The sequence below is a fragment of the Sceloporus occidentalis genome, unplaced genomic scaffold (genome assembly GCF_023333645.1).
Source record: "Sceloporus occidentalis isolate IW3139 unplaced genomic scaffold, rSceOcc1.0.p SCAF_3, whole genome shotgun sequence".
Classification (NCBI taxonomy): Eukaryota; Metazoa; Chordata; class Lepidosauria; order Squamata; family Phrynosomatidae; genus Sceloporus; species Sceloporus occidentalis.
In genome coordinates this window covers 243084418-243106345 of record NW_028316983.1, presented here as the reverse complement: position 1 = coordinate 243106345, position 21928 = coordinate 243084418, and the positions used below count along the sequence as shown (strand labels likewise).

Here is a 21928-nt window from a genome sequence, read left to right as displayed (position 1 = left end):
AAATCAAAATTATTCCATTTAGTATGTAGAGAGCATCTCTCGCCTCCTAAATTAGCTACTCTTACTTGTTTTCTACCATTGTTTGGATCTTGTGCTTTCTTGCAACCGTACTTCCCCCCCCCCCCTTCTATCTTTCACGTTACACGTTTCAAATTCTGAATTGATTTAGTCTATGCATTTTAATTTGTCACTACTTGATCTTACCCTGCTTGTTTTTCTAGATTTTTTCCCCAATACTTCAGTATCGTATCTCACTCATCCTCTATATTAATGCTATCTTCTTCCTTTATCTTTCTTGATATTCTAACTCTCTTAGGTCTAGCAATTTCTGCATCCATTCTTCTGTCGTGGGTACTGACTGTGACTTCCATTTTTGGGCATAAATTATTCTTACCAATGTTACCATATAGAGAATCAGTCTTAAATGGGGTTTTTCCCTATTGATCTGTCTAATATGGATGTAATGTTTAATAAATACATTTCAGGTTTCACTGGGAATTGTGTCTGTATTATTTCACTGATAATTAAATGTATGTTCTTCCAAAAGGTCTTAGCTCTTTTACATTCCCACCATAAGTGGAAATAGGTACCATCTTTACTTTCACATTTCCAGCATTTTCTGTTACTATTTTTGTATAAGCTATTTTTGCTGGGGTAAGGTGCCACATGTAGAACATTTCATAATAATTTTCTTTCAAATTTTGAGCTAGTGTGAATTTATTTGTGTTAGCCCATGATTTTTCCCAATCTTCAAACTCAATCGGATATTTAAATAATTGGCTCCATTTAATCATTGTTTCTTGAATTCTCTCCTGTTCTAGCTTTCTTTCCAACAGTATGTCATAGAATCTTTTTATCATTTTCCTTTCATTATCTAACATTATTTTGACTAATTCGTTTTCAGATTTTTCTACTCCTTCAATGTTCAGATCCATATTAATTCTTTGTTCTAATTGTAAATAGGAAAACCACTCTATTTCCCCCCCTCTTTCTCTAACTCTCCTCTTGTGAGATGAGAATTTTTGAGCTGTTGGCTCTTGCCAGAAAACCAATGTGTGAATCCAACAGTGCTCCCTGCCCAGAGAACACCTTCCCAGTGATGAAGCATGGTAGTGGCAGCATCACGTTGTAGGAATGTTTTCCTCATCAGAGATTGGAATACTGCTCAGAACTGAGGGCAGGACAGATGTAGCCAAATACAGGGACCTGAGGCTAGGGCAGAGATCCACCACCCATCAGGGCAATAACTCTGAACATACAGCCAAAGTAGTTTAAAAACAAGATCCTGAACTATCTCAGAATGGCCCAGTCAAAGCATAAACGGCAATCTGATTGAAACTTAAAAAACTTACAAGTGACTGTTTGCCAAAGGCCCCCATCCGACCTGCCGAAGCTGGAGCAATTTTGCCAAGAATGAGCAAAAACTGCAGGACAAGCTGTCAGAAATTTAGCCCAAGACGACTCACAACTGGAACGGTTGCTAAAGATACTGCTTTGGTTTTATTTAACTTTTGTGCCTCAATAAAACTAATATCCAAGTGCTAATAATGCTGGTTAAATCAGTTTCAGTTCCAGCTTGTAACACAATGAAATGTGGAAAAGAATGTTGGGTGTGTGTGTGAATAGTTCTGCGAGGCACTCTATGCATACAACATATATTAATACATATTCAAGGTAACAGAAGGCTTTAAGAAGAGAGAGGTGCAAAACCTTGAACTGGTGATGAACAGAACATTTATTATTTTGATTACGAACGCCCAGTGCTTCAGGAGCAAGAAATGGTAGATCCTTCTACAAACTGATCAAGAATAGCTTTGGACAATGCATATCCAATGTCCTCCTATATATTCTGCTGTTTCAGTGAGATGCTCTCACAGAAGACACATGTTTCAGCACACAGTTTTTTGAGAAGGCTTCTTTTTTTTTCCAAACAGGAAAACTTCAAACTATACCACAGGGAGGAACAAATAATTTAATCATTTTATCCCCATTAACATCCACATTCTTCTTGTCTGACTTGGAGTGAAGGAACCAAACATGGGTTCCAGAGGCTATAGCCTTCCATGGTCCTCTCTGGACTCCACCCCCCACAACTTTGCGAAGGGAGCCAAGGATTGTACAGGCTCTACCTTTCCATGATCAGCCCAGCTCCAACCTCTGGATTTGGGGCATGGGGAGAGGAAGCCAAGTGAAGAGGATAGCTCTCACCATGCATTCTGATAGATGCTCCTTGTCAATGCAGACATCATCATTATGTACAAGTGAGTGACAACCCACAACAATTGCTCTCACTCAGTTGTCCTCCAACCTTTTACCTTGAGAGGACAAGAAGTCACTGACTAGGGGTGGGGACTAGTGTTTGTGTCTATTCGAGGGTGGTGTTGAATGCCTTTCAAGCCACTAAGGCAAATCTATCATGGGGCAATCTTGCATGGTTGTCTTTGCCTTCCTCTGAGGCCAAGGGAGTAAGATTTGCCCAAGGTCACCCAGTGGACTTCAATGGCTGAGTGGGGACTTGCACCCTGATCTCCAGAGTCATTGTCCAGCATTCAGACCACTACACCACACTGGCTCTATTTGAAGACTGAGGAGAAAAACAATATGAGGCTTGAGAATGATTCCCATTGTCAGGAAGCCCCCTTTTCATCTTTATACTTTTCATCCCTACCTTGGGGTTTTAAAAAAGGAGTGGGTGGGTAAAACAAGATGCCCCATGGATCCCTTTCAGAGTATTGGATACAGATCTATGTACCCTTCAGTTACTTATTGAGTAAGACAGCAGAAAACTTTCCTGTGTGTTTGGTTTACCTGGTTTTTCACTTTCATCATGCAGGTGATCTCTGAGCAGTCTTGTAAGCTTATCTTTTGAGAAGGTATGGAGAGATCAGTCATATTCCTGATATACAGTTCATTACTACCTGAACAGGAGGCCCACATTTGATCCTTCTAAAGTAAAAGATAAGGAAAAGGTAGGAACACCTTCATTTAATACAGAAAATTCTTTGCAATGTTTCAGATTAAAATTGCAACAGTTCATTTAAAATTACAAATTATTATAAAGTACCTCAGGGAATAACTGGAAACAGAGCAAGGACAGAGGCAGATCTCTTAGGTTGTCTTCCATTTTTACCTTCTGACAAATAAAACCATTTGTTGTGACAACAAGGATGCAGTTTCCTATACCTACAAAGAAATTAAGTCACCTTATCAAAATCAAAACTGTACAGGTATACATGAGATGCACATATAAAACCTTTTTCTAATTTCAGCATATATGGTGCAATATAAAGGGAATAAATTGTTCCTGAAGAACAGTGAAAACATGCAGAATATTTTGTGGGGGCACTACTTCACTCTTCAGTTTCTTTTGAAGGTAGTTAAAGGACTAATACATCCTAGATCTTGAACTGGTGATGAGGAGTTCCCAGAAAAGCACTGTGATGAATTTGCTAAATACTTTATGGAGAAAATTGCTTGGATTCATTCTCATAGTCTCGACATTGAGGTAGAGTCTGGGGAGGTAACTGAGGTGCATGCTTGTCTGGTTTTGATGGATGAGTTTCAGTTTGTTCAACATGTTGCTTGGAGAGGTAAGGCCAACCACTTGTTTAATAGACCCATGCCAATCCTGGCTAGTTAAAACTGCCAGAGGAGGACTGGCCAATTGGGTGGTAGAGTTTGTAAATGCTTCTTTGAAAGAGAGCTATGTTGCTACCTCTCTAAAAGAAGCATTTGTAAGAACTTTGTTGAAAAAAAACTTCACTGGTTGCTACCCTCCTTGGTAACTATCAACCAGTCTCTAATTGTCCCTTTCTATATAAAGTCTTAGAGTAAGTGGTGGCAACACCAATCCAGGCTTTCTTGGACTAAACAGATTGTCTTGATGCATTCTAATATGGGTTCAGGCCTGGTTACGGGACAGAAATCATGCAGGTGGGTGATCTACACCAGGATTTAGGCAGGGGAAGTGCATCCCTGTTGGTCCTCCTGGATCTTTCAGTAGCATTTGATACCATCAACCATGTTATCCTTCTAGGTCATCTGGCTGCTATGAGACTTGGAGGCACGGCTTTGCAGTGGTTCCAATCTTTCTTGGCTGAATGTTCCCAGAGGATGGTGCTGGGGGACTTTTGTTCAGCCTTTTGGCCATTAACCTGTGGGGTTCCGCCAGGTTCAATACTGCCCCCAATGTTTTTCAATGTCTCCATCAGGGGTAGGCAACCTTTTTGAGCCAGGTTGCTGTCCCTCAGACAACTGGGGGGCCGAAGCCAAAAAATAAATAATTAATTTTCTTAAAAAAAAAGAATTAAATAAATAAATAAACTGGGACAAATGTAGGACAAAAATTTCAAATGGAGGACACTTTTATAAAAATGGAGGACACGCTAAAAAATTTGCTGATTTTTTAAAAAATGTTAATATAAATGCATGTTTCAGAGGCTTCTATAGACAATTGCCCCCCTTGCCCGCCGCTTGCTCCCCTTGCCTGCCACTTGCCCCCCTTGCCCGCCTCCTCCTGATAGGCCAAAGGCTCCAGTGGCAATCAGCGGCAGGACCGGGCTGGGGCCGGTCCCAAGGCCTTGCCGGGCCGCATCCGGCCCACAGCCCGCAGGTTGCCTACCCCTGGTCTACATGAAGCCACTAAGAGAGGTCACCCAGAGCTTTGGGCTTCACTATCATCAGTATGCTCTATCTCTCCTTTATGACTGATGCAAAGGAGGGTGTGGTAGCACTGAATCATTATCTGGATACAGTAAAGGACTGGATGTAGGTGAACAGACAAGACAAAAGTGCTGCTGGTCAGTAGGAAAACCAACCCAGAATTGGGTTCACAGCCTGTTCTGGGTGAGGTTGCACTCCATGTGAAAGATCAGGTTTGTAGCTTGGGGATGTTCTTGAGCCCAGCATTGCTCCAGGAAAGCCAGGAGTGCTTTTGCCCAGGTTAGACTGGTGGGCCAGCTGCACACTTTCTTGGGGAAGGCAGATTTGGCAGCAGTGGTTCATGCCTTAGTTACCTCTTAACTAGACTGCAGTAATGTGTTCTACATGGTGCTGCCTTTGAAGCATTCAGAAGTGTTCAGAATGCAAAATGCAGCAACCAGACTGGTGTCAGGTGTACATTTTAGAGGCCATATTACACCTGTCCAACAAGAACTGCACTGGCTTCCACTTTGCTTCTGAGCACAATTTGAAATGCTTGTGTTGACCTACAAAACCCTAATGATTAGGGCCATAGTAACTGAAGGACTATCTCCTCCTTTATGAGCCTGCCAGAAATCTGAGATCTTCAGAAGAGGCCCCTGTTATGTGCCCCAATGCCCTGTGAAGTTAGGTTGGTAGGTAGACATAAGAGGGCTTTTTCTGTAGCAATGCTTCAACTCTGGCACTCCATCCCCAAGGTAGTTAGGTTGACCCTATCTCTTCTAAGCTTCCAGTAGGCAGCCAAAACAGTGCTGCACCACATGGCATTCAATATTTGAAACTGTTGTTTTAACTGTTTCAAAACTAGAAAGTATGATTGTTTTCAGATCACTCTTAGGAATTTTTAAAGAGTATTTTAATGTTTTAAAAATATTTTATCTTTGTATTGTTTTTAATTGGTTTTTATTTGCTTATTAACTTGGGAGCCCTTGTTCATTAGGAGACAATACAGAAATACAATAAATAAATAAATAATCTTATTTGATCACATTCATGCTGCCAGGGAAATATCTTTTCCCACTATGTAGAAAAGCCTCTGGCAAATACATTAACATGTTTAGATTTACAACACGCACACATCACAACACACACCCCTGAAGTTAAACTGAAATGAACCAGGTGCTTAATAGCTTTAGCAGACTACAGCTGAAAGCACAAGGTTAAATACAGATCCCACCTTCAAAAAGCAAGCAAAATGAAGGAAGCTAGACAAGACTTTCTTCATTCTAAAGCATATATTTCTCAATTAAAAATATTCCAAAGGAACAATATGTTTTTATTTTATTGTTTTTTAATATTGTGAATCCACTCTGAGTCCCAGTTCTGCAAAAAGAGTGGGATATAATAATAATAATAATAATAATAATAATAATAATAATAATACAAAAAAACTTACAACACCAAAGTCGGTTATTGTGGAATCTGATAGCAGTTAGTGTCTCGCAGGCTAGCTGAAATCTGCGGTTCACTTTCAAGGTGCTGATGTTCCATGCAATCACTGTGCCATCTAAGCTGCACGAATATGCCTCACTGCCCACATGCAAGGAAAGCATAAGAGATCAGTTCACTGTTACAAAAGCAAAAGAGAAAAAAAACTATACAACCCAGTATGTAGCCCAAACAGAAGTCAAAATACAAAGTCAGTGTCATTGTGGACATAATCCTTTTTGTGGATTTTTAGCAGTCACACTATTTCCAGGGTCATTCAGAAGTGGCAAAGGAAGGCACACTGAACTGATTTGCTTTGAGCAGTTTATTTCGCCAATGTTTAACTTGCTTCTCCATTGCAATGGCCATGATATCCTTCTTTTGACTTCTTGTTGTGTACTTCCAAAACTCTCCTCACTTACAGCAACCCTAAAGGGAATCTATCATGGGGTTTTCTTGGCAAGACTTGTTCGGAGGGGCTTTGTCTTTGCCTCCCTATGAGGCTGAGAGAATGTGACTTGCCTAAGGTCACCCAGTGCTTTTCCATGGCTGAGCAGGGATTCAAACCCTGGTCTCCAGAGTTGAGGTCCAATGCTCAGAACACTACACCACATTGGCTCTTTTTTTCTACTGAATGTTGGCATAGTTATACCAGCAAAGGTATACCAACAGGATTCTGACCCTGTATCTTCTATTCTTCTGCTCCTTCAATCATTCCCTGCTTTTTTGTTTTGTTTTTTCAGGAATACCTCCTTGTTTTGGGGTATCTGGATTTTATCCTGTACAACCATTACTTTGAACAAGACAAATATGCACACAATGTGCTCTCATTTCTTCATTACACATTTGTTGACAGCCAAATTACACTGCCCTTATAAATGGTCCCTTCTGTCATCCAGCTGAATAATGTGTGAGTTAAAATATTCAGACAGTGAAAAATGAATCACAAAGCTGATCTCCCAAAACAATAAGCTTCCTTATCTTGAATCTATCCAACTTAGCTTAGAAGGTTCCAAAGGAAACAGGAATTCTATCACATTTCCCTACATGTCAGAAATATATAATGAAAAGTGAAGGGTTATATAAACTCATAGATAGCCAGTTTGAGTAGTGGTTTCAGACTAGGGCTCTGGGAGACCAGAGTTCAATCCCAGCTCAGCCATGGAAAATCCACTGGATGACCTTGGGCAACTCACGCTCTCTCAGCCTTAAGAAGAACAGAATGGCAAATCTGCTCTGAACAAATCTTGCCAAGATAACCCCATCATAGATTCATTTTAGGATTACCATAAGTTGGAAATGACTTGAAGGTGCCCAGCAACAAACAAGCTCACATGTGGAATCTATTGGAATCATAGAATCATAGAGTTGGAAGAGATCATAAGGGCCTTATCTGCAGGTGTTGCCTCACACCTAGAATCATCTTTGGTAAAGGTTTGATAATTATGTCAAGCAGATGTATATAAAATAAGATGAAGTACTCTTGCTCATGATACAATTTCAGGTGGCCTTCAATAGCAAACAACAGGCAAAGCCACGCTCTGTATTCTACTGACCTGGACATGCTGTCTCTGTTCTCCACAATGATGTCCACAATTTCAAAGCGATGGTCATTCAGTTGCTTATTACAAGATATGCTATGGGTATTGATTAAATAGATAATGGAATCTTGTGAACCAATCCATACTTGACTTTGTTCTGCCATTACCATACATTTCTGCATTTATATGAAAAAATAAGAATTAAACAGTGGAAGGCCTAAATAACATACCTTTTTTCCTTATTTAATATATATCCCAGCTTTCTTCTAATGAATGGGACTCAAGTAAATGAATAAAACAGTATCAATCAAAACCATAATTCAGACTAATTAGAAAGAAACAACTTCATAAGCAATTAAACTAACATCACAAAAAACAAAAGGCTGCACTGATATGAAACAACCCTTTCACAGAATCCAATTTCTGCAGGTTTTCCATAGTAAATGTTGCTTACCAGCTTAGAGTTCCCCACTTTAAAGCAGTGCTGTATGGACCATGTAGATGCATCAAACACAACAACCTTTCCATCATTTAAAGCACACCATAATTTTGAATGAGCATCTCCATGCCTCTCTGCTGGATCAAGCTGTCCTACGTATTAAAGGGAAAGGAGTAAAAAATAAATTTGGAATCATCACTAAGGCTGCTGCCACACTGCAGAAATAAAGCAGCTTGACACTACTTTAATCAACGCTATGGAATTATAGGATTTCTAGTTTGGTGGGGCACCAGAGCTGACAGAGAAGGCTAAATATCTCACAAAACTACCAATCCCAGAATTCCATAGCATTCTACCATGCCTAGCCCAGAGACAAAAGAAGGGCTCTCCCTCCATTCCAACTACCATTATCCTGTTCTTGGAGGGAGAGAAGAACTGACAATATCTGCTGGATTTGTTCCCCATCCCCACTGCCATTCCCTACCCCTTTTCTGTATGTCTTTTTTGGATTGTAAGCCTGAGGCAGGGAAACATATAATTAACATCTAATTTCTCTGAAGATGCTAGCTATGGCAAAACGTCAGGAATAATCTCTTTTAGAACATGGCCACATAGCCCAACCCCCCCCCCCAAAAAAAAAAACCCTATGGATGCCAGCCATGAAAACCTTCATAAATAAAAAAAATAAAGGTTCACATTTAATTAACAATTTGTAAGCTACTCTGAGAGCCTTTGTGGCAGCAGAGTGGGGTATAAGTACTCTAAATTATATGAATGATTCAATCAATCAGTCAATAGCATTGAGCCCTGACAGTTAAAGTGATGTAAAACATACTAGCCAAAAAAGTGCATAACCATGGTTGTCCCAGTTTGCAGATCACAGGACTGCACCATGAACAACAGCAGTATTTTTGATGTCTTACAGTGAGACTACAAGAATTCTTATTTTTTCAACATGAAGTATTTTTGCTCAAGGACTTCTATTTATTTTACAAAGCACCACATCACCAATCCTAACATGTTCTTGCCATCAGAGGAATGACTCTCGAACTACTGTGTCACATATCATTTAGCCCACATAATGTGGTAGATAGAATGTCAGTCTTGGTGTAGTTTGGGTGTACCAGTATGCCAACATTTCGCACCTGGTGTATAAAGCAAGACTTCCACTGCCTGTGGAAATGTTTCACCCACTGATGGATTGATTTTGTGCTTCAGCGTTTCTGATGTTGTTTTCGGAACCATCATCGGCACTGAAACAAAACACAAAAGTACAAGTTATACTCATGTATAAGAGAAAAAATGGGCAAGCCACAGAAATAAAGATCCTTGTATAAAAGAAAGCTCCTGGCATCATCATCATCACCAGCACCTCTTTCTCCATTGGCTGATTAGGGGCTGTGAGGTGCACCCCAACTCTGTAACACAGGCCTAAATCCCATTAGTAGTCCAAATGAGAGTAGCCCTGTTGAATCTATGGGATTTATGTACATAGTGAACCAATGTGCAATAACTGTTTTTGTAGATCTACTCTAGCTGGAACCACAAAGAGAATCCAGGCCACAGTATTGTGGCTCAACTGCTGGCACAGGTGCATGATGGGAGACACAGCAAAGTTGTGTATAATATTCTTATGGAACAATGGGTCAAGCAGAAGCATTTAAGCCAGCTCACCTTCATTCTTCATCTTGTCAAAGTAAGATAGTTTGGAAGCAGCATAAATTATTTTGGAAGACTGCAATGCACCCACTACCGCATCCATTAGAAGAACATTGGTAAGTGCTTGTTGAATATATTGAGGATCCTAAGGTGGGGGTGGAGGGAGAAAAGAAAAGCAGATGAGCAAAGCCATAATTTTCATTGTGCTTTCTGTTTCTGTAAGCAGAGCTTATTGTGTATTTCCCAGAAATGTGTATGATTACATCTGAAGCCCTTCTGTCTCTTAGGAGGCAATTCTATGTAAGTCTCACCTTATAAAACAATTTTTTATTGAAATATACCTTTGCATTTGTAGGAAGAGGAAGCTTTCCTTTGGAACATTTAAAAAGACAATTTCAATGAAATTCTTGGATATCTAATACATTAACTTAAACAACTTAAAAGGGCATCTAAGAACTGAATCCAAAAATCCACAAAATGATAAGCAATATGCAGAATGCAGGACACTGCTGCTAACAATGAAGGGCATGTCAGCTGTTAAAATACAATGTGCCTGACCTTGTGGTCATCTGCCATCTTCTTCCCAGCCCACATCTCTTTCACCATCAAGTGCCAAAGATCACACTCAGATTTAAGATTTGCTTCAAACACTTCTTTTTTAAATGTGGCCTTTATCTTTAAAGTAGGAATCCGGAGCAGAAGAAAAGCCACGGTAGTACTCTTCACTTCCTGACAGGGTGAAAGAGACAAAACAAATTAGGATTGGAAAATGTGTGGCTACAACACTGCCACTGTAGTTATTCTCTTCGTCCCCATCTCGCCATCATCATTTATGAAACTCATACATTGTTTCTTCAATTCACTAGATTGTAATCTCCATACAAAGATTTGCTTTTGTATAAATTAGAAGGAGAGTTGAAGTCACCACAGCATGCTAGGCTATTTTATGTACAGTATAGGATCATATTAACATGTCTGCTTTCATTTGAAGGAGGAGCGGAAGCAGACTTCAAGTTGTGGTTTGAACAAGAATCCCAAAATGTGATAGCAGGAATTTCCACTGCTGTTCCAAATGCTGAACAAGTTGCTAAAACTACTCCAGATGTTTGTATTACAATTAACAATAAATGAAAGATAATATGGTTAAAATTAATGCCAAAGGCTGAGGTATTACATATCAGTTCCGCACAAGATTATAAGTATTGTTTAGATAAGGTTCCCACAAATATTTCCATTAAGTACCTCAATCAGTCCCAAATTACAGAAATTTCCATTTGTAAAACCTTACGAAACCAACGTGAGTCTGAAATCTATTAGCATTTAATATTTAAAAATGAGTTTTTTATATCGCACTCACCTCTATATCCCTAAAAGTTGTGATGTCTTCATATCCAGGCCGGCCTCCTTCAGTCAAAAGGAACAAGCGCTTTTGAGTCATTGCTATTTTTCCAACTCCTTTGTTAGTTTTAACTGAGCTTGATAGTTTATAGACACATTCATTTTTGTCTAAGTGTTCAATTACAGTAGGGGGTAGGTTGACATCTTGAGCCTCTGCTTCTGTTTCCTTCCAGTAGTTGTAAAAGTCTTTAAATGTTTCTGGATCTATTTGTTTCTGTTGCCCTAAAAGTAAAGAACCATATTTCCCATTAACAGTTCTATCCAATCTGTATGTTAAAAAACTGGATGATTCCTTGAGGTAGGGGTGACAAGTGTTACTCATTTGGATATGAGAAATTTCCAAGCATGGCTAGGAAAATTAATACAAATCCTGAGTATCAAAACAAATAATGAAAGCCACAGCGAGGGAATGGAGACATTTTCTGTGGGAACTCTGATTTAGAAAGCCTGCCCTATGCAGTTTGTTCTCATCTTGCTAAACAACGGTTGAGTGTAACATCCCAGCACTATTGTTGACTTCACAGTGCATCAAATTTCCGTTACTCCAAGCCAAGCCAATATTTGCATTGCCAGATTCCAGAAAACCTATAGCAATATGCTCGTTTTCAGCAGTAAACATATCAAGACAATTAAAATGTGAATAAAATATCAACTGAATCATATTAAGTTGCAAAAGTCAATTAAATTATATCTGCATTAGGTAAGAACCATTTAAAATCCAAGTGTTTTGAATAATAGTGCTGCAGAGTAACAACAAAAAGAGCTAAGGTATCTTGTAGGGTATAGGTATGTGTTTTCATTTTTAGAGAAGACTGAGCAAGGATTTCTCCTGAATAAAGAATTTCTCTCTTCATTTTACTCCTACAGTTATCAAGCTATTATAACATTATTTGGGCTAATGCCCTGAAATAGCAAGAGAGTTCACCTTTCACAACATGGGGCAATACTTAAACATGCAAAAAAAAAAAAAAAAGCTTTACCCAAATATGAATACATGCACAGTCCATTAACATTAAAGACAATCAACAGTCAAATGATTATTAATTTTATAATCAGTATTCCAATCATCAACCCACATTGTGGGTACAGGTGAAAAGTATTCTTGCCATCTGAAGTGTGAAACATAGGGCCTGAACAGACAGGCCAAAATGAAGCTGCTTCAGGTCACTTTGGAGGTATGCTGTTTGAATGATGCATGCATCCTAAATGGTCGGAAGCCGCACCAAAGCCATGCTCCAGTCCTAAGGACTGGAGCACAGCTTTGGCACAATTTCTGGCCTCTTAAGATGTGTGTGTCGTTTAAACAGCATACCTCCAAAGTGACCCGAAGCAGCTTTATTTTGCCTGTCTGTACAGGCCCATAGAAGAGATAAATACAGACAGCCATTTGCCAATTGGCAATTTACCACAGTAGGCATTTAATCCCCTGGTAAGACAGTCATTAGTACTGCCCTGCTACACTGAGAAGAGAATCTTCATCCCCATTCCCCTATCTTGTTTGGCCCATATAATGCCTGTCATATCACAGTGAATATAAAATCATGCTAGGGATTTCAGCTCATGTTTCAGAATCTAAACAGAACATCCTCCACTGAACTATATCAGCTAATATTTAGATTTGCCAGGCAATACACATATCAGAGATGGGCATGTTTACACAAACAGGGCAGAAGAGAAGTGTGAGCATAAAATATTCTCACAAAAACTTCAAAATGTGAACAACTTTCTCTATTAATTTTGCTTACCAACTGTTAGTGCATCAAACAGCCGATGTATGGTGTCTATATCTTTCACAATCCCAGATTCTTGAATGCGCTTCACAAAGTCATCCAACTGCATATGAGTTTTGGGCAACTCAAAATTTTTCACGTGGTCATCCACCTTGGTTATTTCCCTTTGCTTATCCAACACCTGGCTTATCAGTCTCTTCAGTTCTGGTTTCTGATCTGCTTGAGAGCGGTCAGAAGGGGGAAGTGTTTCCACCATTTTCTTCACAAGGTCAGTAGGGAATATCCTTATGTCTGTCTTATACAGATTTTGGAAGTCCAAAAGTGCATTGAGAAGCTTTCCTTGCATCAAACAAATAAGTCCTCGGAGGTAGAAATATCTTGCAAGAAGTGCAGAGTTATCAGGGGACACAATATTTATGACTCTGCTGAGATGGTTGTTAAAATCAATGTAGTAAGACTGGACACATTGACCCACCAGAGGAAAGTGGATTTCTGGTACCTTGAAAGTGCTCACTGGTTTCGAAATCAGTTTTGAAGCTAGAAAAAAAGAAGACAGTGAAAAGCTCACTGACTACTGCTATATACTCCCTGCTGTCTGGTTTTACTGACCTTAAGAAGCCATGTATTACTACATATTTTCTCTTCTGAGAAAGAACACTAAGATGTTACTGTTCTGCAAAACATGCTCTGGTTGTTTAGTAAGAGATGAGACTGCTTTATCAATATGTTGGGCCATACACGTTACAAACAGAATAAGCATTCTGCTCCCTACACTAATGACCTATTCAGTCTTAATCAACAAGAAGTGGTCTTTCAAAGGCCTGTGGCTCACAAGATGCAAACAGCCTCCAAGAAGATGGAGAAACACTGCATACTTTCATATAGTTGTTATCTCTCCTCTCTGTTGACAGACTGATAACAGTGAGGAGCAATGGACTGGACCTCAATTCTAAAGAGTTTTGCTTGCACCGTGTCTGTATAGCTCACTGGATGAGTGACCCTAATACGGCGCTGCTACTTCTGTCACTTCCCCTTTCCTCCTGAGATGGGTACATGAATAAAGTTACAGACGTCTGTTGTTGTTTTTCAATCACAGAAAGGTTGAGTTTTGTCCCTTAACATATAGAAGTTTCACAGTCAATGTCTGTCTATACTAATAAAACAACAATAAAAAAACTAATAAAGCAACAATGATGGTATTCAGCTTACTGTGCTTAGTGTTTATACAACGAAGAGAAGAATTCCTAGTTGGACCATCCTTCGGATCGATGTCTTGCAGATTAGGCAAACTCATTCCCATTCGCTTGCTGATCATGTATTGAGGATTAAATCTCTTAGAAACCATTTTCTCCATGGTTAGTCTCCTTGGGCTATCAAGCATTGAACTTAATCTAATAAAAACAATATAAAATAATCTGTGTGTTATGTCTACAATCAAAAGATTATTTGGTCCCACCACTGCCTGATGATACCCACAAATAAATCTATATTCTTGTCTAGAAGATCTGTCCAACTCCACACTAATTTTAGGCCCCTAATTCTTCTGTATGTATATGTTTCTGAAGTAATTCTCTGCAGTCATAAGGGCTATAAACTTCATATGTTTTTTTAAATGCCAATCTCTTCACCATGTGTCAAATTCTGTTTCCATTCAGAGAACTTGTGAATCCTCAGAATTTTCAAGACCTAGATTATAGCACAAACCAGAATGTGTTTTACTCCAAAAAGACATGCAACAAGCCACAGAATTATTTTATGTGTCCAAATAATTACATATATTTTAAATTAAGTTTTAAAGCAAAATGTCATGAAGATACCAGATGCACAGTGGGAACGAAATAGTTCTTTTGCCAGGTGACCTCACATTGGCAAAAATATAAATTATATAGTGATAGTGATTTACCTATCTTCTTCAGTTTGGGTGCTGAGTTCAAGGCGTGCAAAGGCATCCATCCTTCTGTTAAGGCGAGCTTTCAGAAAAAAGTGAAACATATAGGTCTCCAATACCTATAACGCAAAACAGAACATTAATATCCTGGCATATTCAAAATGCTAGATGTTTCCTGGCACCAAAACTTCAGAGGTTCCACCTTTTATTGAAAGTGTGTTTTAGCATACTTAATTTAAGACTGTACCAAAACATCATATGATTCACTCTTCTTGAAAGAGGAGTGCTTTCAGGTGTTCATAAGGCATTTCCAAAAGACTCTCTTAACCCCCAACCATATGTATTTTTAATACTTGTTTAGCAACACTATTTCCCTAATCTTGCTGCAATTTTGCAACACTGCTATAAAAAAAACCACCTCTTCCTTGGAGAGCGGCCATGCAATCTGCCCAGGATCATTTCATGAACAGAAAAATTTCACAGCAATATATGGCCAGAGTCAAGTATGAGCTGGCATCACTGAGGGCAAAGAAAACAGTAGACTCTCATTCTCAATAATGTTTACTTAAGATTTACAAGCTGCAGTTTCAACCTACACGGCTACTCAAAGTGGCCAAGAACAACATGTTAAATACGTAACGAAAAAATACAATACAGTACATAGAACATTTGTTAAAACAGAAAAAACAAATACACAACTGAGACCATAACCAAACAAGCAAAATGAGATTAACAAACATGGGATTGTAAACTAAGCAGCACGGAAGCCCTATCTGTAGAAGTCAATCTTGGATAACTCCTGAAAATATATAACAGAAGAAGCTGAACACTTTTCCTCAGTGAAGAACTTCTGGATCTGGATGCCTCAACAAAGAAAGCCTACCAGCCATGCTACAAGAAAGTAGTGAGACATAAAGTTAACACACATCTCCCAGCACCTCTCAAGTAGCAGATAGTACCATGAGGAACAGAGAGCAGGCATGTAGCTTAGTGGTGAAGTGCATACTTCATATACAAAAGATCCTACTTTAATCCCTGATATCCAAGTAGGGTTGAGAAAACAGGTCTACTTAGAACCCTGCAGAATCCTTACCATTCATTGTAGATAGTCCCAAACTAAATAGATAACACTGTTCTCAAACCATTAAGGGCCTTAGAGATAAGCAAAGGGGGTTTGCAAATAAACCAGGACCTAATGCAGATCTAATAATATGCCACCAGCAGCAATAATATTTTGTACATCCTGCTGTTTCCCCTCACTCTTCAAAAGTAGCACCTTAGATAATGTTACAGTTTCTTAAACTGGAATATGTGACAGTGTACAATTCTGACTTCACCCTGGGAAAGTTGTAGCCATCACATCAGCATCTCAGCCTCACGGTTCTCAAGGAACACAACCTTGCCCTGCTTTGGATAAATCCAAAACAATGCACAACATAGCAAACTGGAAAGTTTGGGGCTCAGAGATCTTTTTAAACCATTCAGTTGAAGCCTGAATATATCTCAGATTTTGAATTTCTGCTCCTGTGACTTTGCAAGTTGATTATCCTTATACTGAAGCTTGTTTTGCCGGGACTGCAAAAGAATATTGCAGCATCTTTGAGACTAACTGAGAGAAAGGAGTCTGCAGCTTAGGTTTTCGTAGCCTGAGTTTACTTCATCAGCTAAATGGAGTTAAAGTGCCCATTGACAGACATTTATATACTGTACCAAGAATGAGCAGACTGTGTGTATGAATAGTAGTAGAAATGCAAAGCCTGTGGGTGTTGTGATAGGGTGAAAAGTTCAGTTTCAACTATGGTTGATGGTGGACAGGGGTGGGAGGAAAGATGTTGCCCAAAGCCAAGATGAGTATATAGCCACATGAATGGTGGAGGGAGTTACTAAATCTAGTATGTTGCTGGCTGGGGACCAGAAAAGGAAGCCCTCATGAGGGTGGAATATTAACTAGTGTTCTAATATGCTGTTCATGTTCAACCCACTGTCAATGAACTGGAGTTTGTGGATATATCTCAACTGCTATTTCTCTTTCCAGTTTCCCCTTCCCTTGGAGGTCTTTAGTTCAAGGACTGCTGTTCTGAGATCTGAGAGGTAATGTCCAGTAAGATTGAAGGGTTGTGTAACTGATTTTTATGCACTCTTATTCCTATTCTTATCTATGTCCATTTATCCACTGGTGTAAGATTAGCTTGTTTACTCAATGTAGAGTGCTGTGGGACATTGTTGACAGAAGATGTAATATATCATATTAGAGGATGAACAAGTGAAAATACCTCCAATTATGTCTTGTGATGACATTTCCCAAGTAGATGTGTGGGCAGAGTTGGCATCTGGGCTTGTGGCAAGGTCTTGTACCCATCTCCCCATCTATGTTATGTGTCCTCCTGTAGTTAAGTAACTACTTGGGATTGGGAGGCTATCTGTAGGCAAATAAAGGTCAGTCACCAAGAGCCTGTGAGAGGGCAGCATTATTGTGCAGAACAGATTGTAGTTCACCAATGATATGTCTGGCTTCAGTTGGAACCTGTATGTGACTGTTAGTGGGTTCTGTAATTTCCTGTCTTTGGTCTGTTCTGTAATAAATTAGCCCTGGGTACACGTCTTCCCTTGTTTGTTGTTATTTTTTTTAACTTCATATGGTGGGTAATATAGTTTGAGGAATGCTTGTTGTAATTTCCTGAGTTTGGCATATGGTATAAACCTCTTTCTCTCAATCCCACATGTGCTACAATATCCTTTTCCACACTATTCAAACTAACACAGCTATGTCTTTGAATTTTGCCAGCATTAGTTAATTCTCTCTCAATTCCCAAATATGATTTTCTAGCTAAATTCATCCTCTAGGTGGCATGCATATTCAATAATAAGAGCTATGAAACAGTTATGCAGACACCAAAGATTCCATAAGAACTTCAGAAACACTCACAAGATAACCTACAAGCTTTGCTTAACAGTCACCTTAATTATTCTAAATCAGAGGTGAGAATCAAGTAGCCCTCCAAATGGTGTCAGACTACAAATCTCAGTAGTCCTAGCCAACACAGGCAGTGATAAGGAATGCTGGGAGTTGGAGTTCAACATTTGGAAGGCTGGGTGAATCCCACCCATTTTAAATACTTGCACACTGCCCAAAGCACCCAACCAATTAAGAAATATGCAAAGAAAATAATAATTCCAAAAGGTACAATCAACCTACAGCAATTTAAGATTAAACACTTCAGTGAGACTAATGAATATACAGGAATATTACTTATTTTAAGGGGGGGGAGTACTTGCCACAACAAAACAAGCTAAAGGAAAGTACAGATCACACAAAAAATGAAATTCTTTTTCAAATGCATTTGTTATAATATTAATCTAAATTATAAAATGATTCAAAAAAAATTCTGAAGATTCACCTTTCTGTAAAATGGCTGATCACCTATTTGTCTTGTTTTCATGAATTCTTCACTGTTAAATACTCGGTGCTCATAATTCAAATGGTCTTTCACCTCCCTGTTGATTTTTCAAAAAGAGAATTACATAAAGCTCAAGATCTCATACATATAATCTTCACTGATCTCACAGATAGAAATCTTCTAGGTACCAACCTAAGGCCACACTGACTCTAATGCTTGTAAAAATCTTTTGTTAATCTTTACATGGGCTATCATTTCTACATAGATCAATCCCCACATGTAAAATCAGATATAAGTAGACATAATGCAAGTAGAAGACTAGAAATACATTTTTCATCATAGTTCTTTATGTTTACAAATGGAAACAGATTCACAAGCAATTAACTAGTTATTCTGAAGAGGAACTAAAACTGGTAAGGTCTTTAACATTCATGCATTTAAAAACATACAGCACTTGCATTTTATATAATTCTTAGAAGTTCTCAAAGTTAAATTGAGATACCTGAATGCCATAAACATGAATGCCATAAAATTAGCCATTCTCCATTTTGTTGAATGATCCAAAACAATGCAAGGAAGTAGGGGAAAATTTGTAAGACATTTTAGTAAAACAAAAATAGCATGGATTTATTTTCAGAAAATAGCAAGGCATCCCAAAAAACGGAATAATACAAGGTAAGAAATATTTCGCTAGATCAACAGGAAGTCCAGCAAAACCAACGTTACCAGTCATATGATCCCCAACAGCCCACAAACATGAAATGATGAGAAGAATTTTTAAAACACTATAAATGAAGAGTTACTAGTATCTGATAGATCTATCATGAGTTACCCGTACCCCAGGATTTCTAATGTGGTAAGTGCCCAGCCTCCCAATCCTCCAGTTCTTTGTCATTTTAGAGTTTGATTTCTTATTATTTAAAACCCAGAGTGGGGAGCAGGATACAACTGGCATGCTGCCAAGGGATACAGGTTATCAGCATGTAGTACCTTATTGTTAATTAGTGTAAGACACAAATTCACATCTTTTAGCAACAAATGCTTCACATTTTGCATTTTCCTTCACTGTCAGATTTTGATGCATAGAAGAAAGAAAAGACACTAGGTAGAAAAAAGAAGAAAGGAAAAGTTGGAACAAGAGAAAGAACAGAAATCTCAGTTCTACTGGCAGAATACTCACTGGCTTTGAAGCATCACTTTACTAGAAAAACTTTGGCCAAGTATCTGTCAGAACATAAAGTCTTCTCCTAAATCTTTAATGATAATATCTAAGCTAAGAATGCCTGACTACTGTCTCAGGGATATCCAGTGCATTCTCTGGATTTTTCTTCCGGTTTCCATGGCTTTTTCTCCAACTCTACAAGATAACATGTTGACAAGTTTCCAACTTTAATTTTTTCAGCCAATTTTTTTTTTAAAAGCAGCTGCAAAGACACATAACTGATCTTACAACCTGATGTTTCTTGATCTCTAATACCCATGGACTCCCATCTACCTATCCCTACCACTCTAAATTCCATCATCTACACTCATTCTCTTTTAATTATTCATGGTGTAGCATTATGTTCGTACTGAAGTTAATTCAATCATTCAATGGACAGAAAATATTACTGTTTTAACCAGCCTTGAATGTGTATTTTATTGATGCCCTCTTCAATAAAATGTTGTTAACTGCCATCAAGTTGACTTTGACTTGATGAATGAGATATCTCCAAGTCACTCTTTCATCAACAGCCATGCTAAGGTCTTGCAGACTCAGGGCCATGGCTTCCTTGACTGAGTCCATCCATCTTGAATCCAGTCTTCCTCTTCTCTTACTGCTTTCTACCTTGTTGCTGTGTGCCTTCAACTTGTGGTTACCCTAAGGTTAACATATCACAAAGGTTTCTGAGGCTGAGAATGAGTGTCTTGCCCAAGGTCAACCAGTAGGTTTCCAAGGCCAAGCAGGAATTTGAACTCTGGTCTCCATAGTGGTCATCCAATATTCAAACTACTATGCCACTCTGGATAAGCTGATAAGCATTATTATCTTTTCTAGTGCCTCATGTCTCAGGATATGGTCAAAGTATGAGAGTCTTAAGTTTAATCATCCTGGCATCTAGGGAGGGTTAAGACATGAACCCATGTATTTGTCTTCAGGATCTTGTCTAGTTCCTTCATAGCTGTCCCTCGAAATCCTAGTCGTCTTCTGACTTCTTGACTGCAGTCTTATACTGATCAAGGATTGAGCCAAGGTGTGGAAAATCTTGAAGTACAGTGGGTCTTCGCCTTACGCAGGGATCCGTTCCGTATCCATCCACGTAAGGCGAATTCCGCCTATGCTCAAGCCCCATTGGAAACAATGGGGGTCGTGCGCGGTGGCGCGGGGGGCGCAACGGGCGCGCGTGCCCATTCAATTGAATGGGACGCGCCACCCCTTCCGCCCCTGCGCACGCCCCGCGGCTTGAGCGCTTATGCTCAAGCCGCGTAAAGCGCGCCCACGTATGACACGGGCACTCTATATTTCATTGTCTTCATAGTCTCTTTTAAAGTTATGTGAATCATCTATAGTTATTTTTTGGTTGTTTTCTTAGGCGCGTTACAGACCGCCGAAAAGCGGCGGCCTGCACTCGCCCCTTTCCCCGCCAGATCGGGGCCTCAGTGGCCAGGGCGGCAGCCGCTGAGACCACAATCCGCCGCTTTCCAGGACGCGGGGAAGTGGCAAAAGGCCACTTCCCCGAGGCCTGGAAAGGGGTGTCCTTGGGTGTCCAAGGACACCCCGCGGCGGCGGGGAAGAGGAGAAAGGGGCCGCTTGGCCCCTTTCTCCTCTGCGTTGCTGGGCGCAGCCATCTACAAGCTGCGCCAGCGTTGCAAGTCCAGGAAGGAGCTCCGTTTCGGAGCTCCTTCCTGCACCCACTAAAGGGCGCACTAAGCACTCTCGTGTGGTGCGAAGGCGTCACATCCGCGCACCTCGTTTGGAGGCGGCGCGTTCATAACGCCATCATGGCGGCCTCCATGTAGATGGGACGCCGCCATCTTGTACGTCCTCAGGACGTATTAGGCTTGGGGGCGTCAAGAAGTGACGCCCCTTTTTAAACCTAGGACGTCCTGAGGATGTCCCTTATGGCGGTCTGTAACGCGCCTTAATGTTCAAATGTAACCCAGCCTTTGCACTTTCCATAGCTTTTTGTGATCAATACAATCAAAAGCTTTGCTATGATCTATAAGACATAGGCTGATTTTTTTTTTAATTCTTTGGTGTGTTTCATTATTCAAAATAGGTTTGCAATATGATCTCTAATCCCTCTTCCATTCCTGAACATAGCTTGGACATCTAGCATTTCTCACTCCAAAAATGGTACAAGTCTTTGTTGTAGAATTAAGAGCATCACTTTGTATGCATGGGGAAATGATGCAATGATTTTGTGGTTACTGCAATTCCCAGTGCCCTTTACCTTTAGAAATAGGGTCATGTTATATCCATGAATATTCCTAATCTATGTTCATATATTTTATCCTTTCCATTTCCCCATGTTTTCTTCCTTTTTGTGTAATCATAATAATCCATTATTTTTTTTAAAAAAAAAATGCTAATACTAAGGTTAACATTAAAGATACTGTGCTTTAAATGGAAATCTGAAGGTATTTTTTTAAACTTTCACTAAAAAAAGACATGGTTAGCAACCTTGGTGGAGATATATCATATCACGTTGAAAGGAAAGGAGCAAGAGACAGAGGAACATATGGGGATGCAAACTTGCAGAAAC

The 21928-nt window shown here is 39.5% G+C and overlaps 1 protein-coding gene across 2 annotated transcripts in view; it reads right to left on the bottom strand.

The window, feature by feature from the left end:
• The window catches only part of DENND3 (DENN domain containing 3), a 45448-nt gene that overhangs the window by 2952 nt on the left and 20568 nt on the right, over positions 1-21928 (bottom strand). For both annotated transcript variants that reach the window (XM_089518044.1, XM_089518043.1), the window contains exons 10-22: positions 18183-18279; positions 14800-14903; positions 14106-14287; positions 12912-13433; positions 11126-11388; positions 10327-10497; positions 9784-9913; positions 9255-9362; positions 8125-8261; positions 7686-7846; positions 6098-6231; positions 3065-3183; positions 2809-2946 (exon numbers count right to left, since the gene is read on the bottom strand). In XM_089518044.1, the coding sequence (XP_089374170.1) occupies positions 2809-2946; positions 3065-3183; positions 6098-6231; positions 7686-7846; positions 8125-8261; positions 9255-9362; positions 9784-9913; positions 10327-10497; positions 11126-11388; positions 12912-13433; positions 14106-14287; positions 14800-14903; positions 18183-18279 (2266 nt within the window). The remainder of the gene's footprint in view (positions 1-2808; positions 2947-3064; positions 3184-6097; positions 6232-7685; positions 7847-8124; positions 8262-9254; positions 9363-9783; positions 9914-10326; positions 10498-11125; positions 11389-12911; positions 13434-14105; positions 14288-14799; positions 14904-18182; positions 18280-21928) is intronic.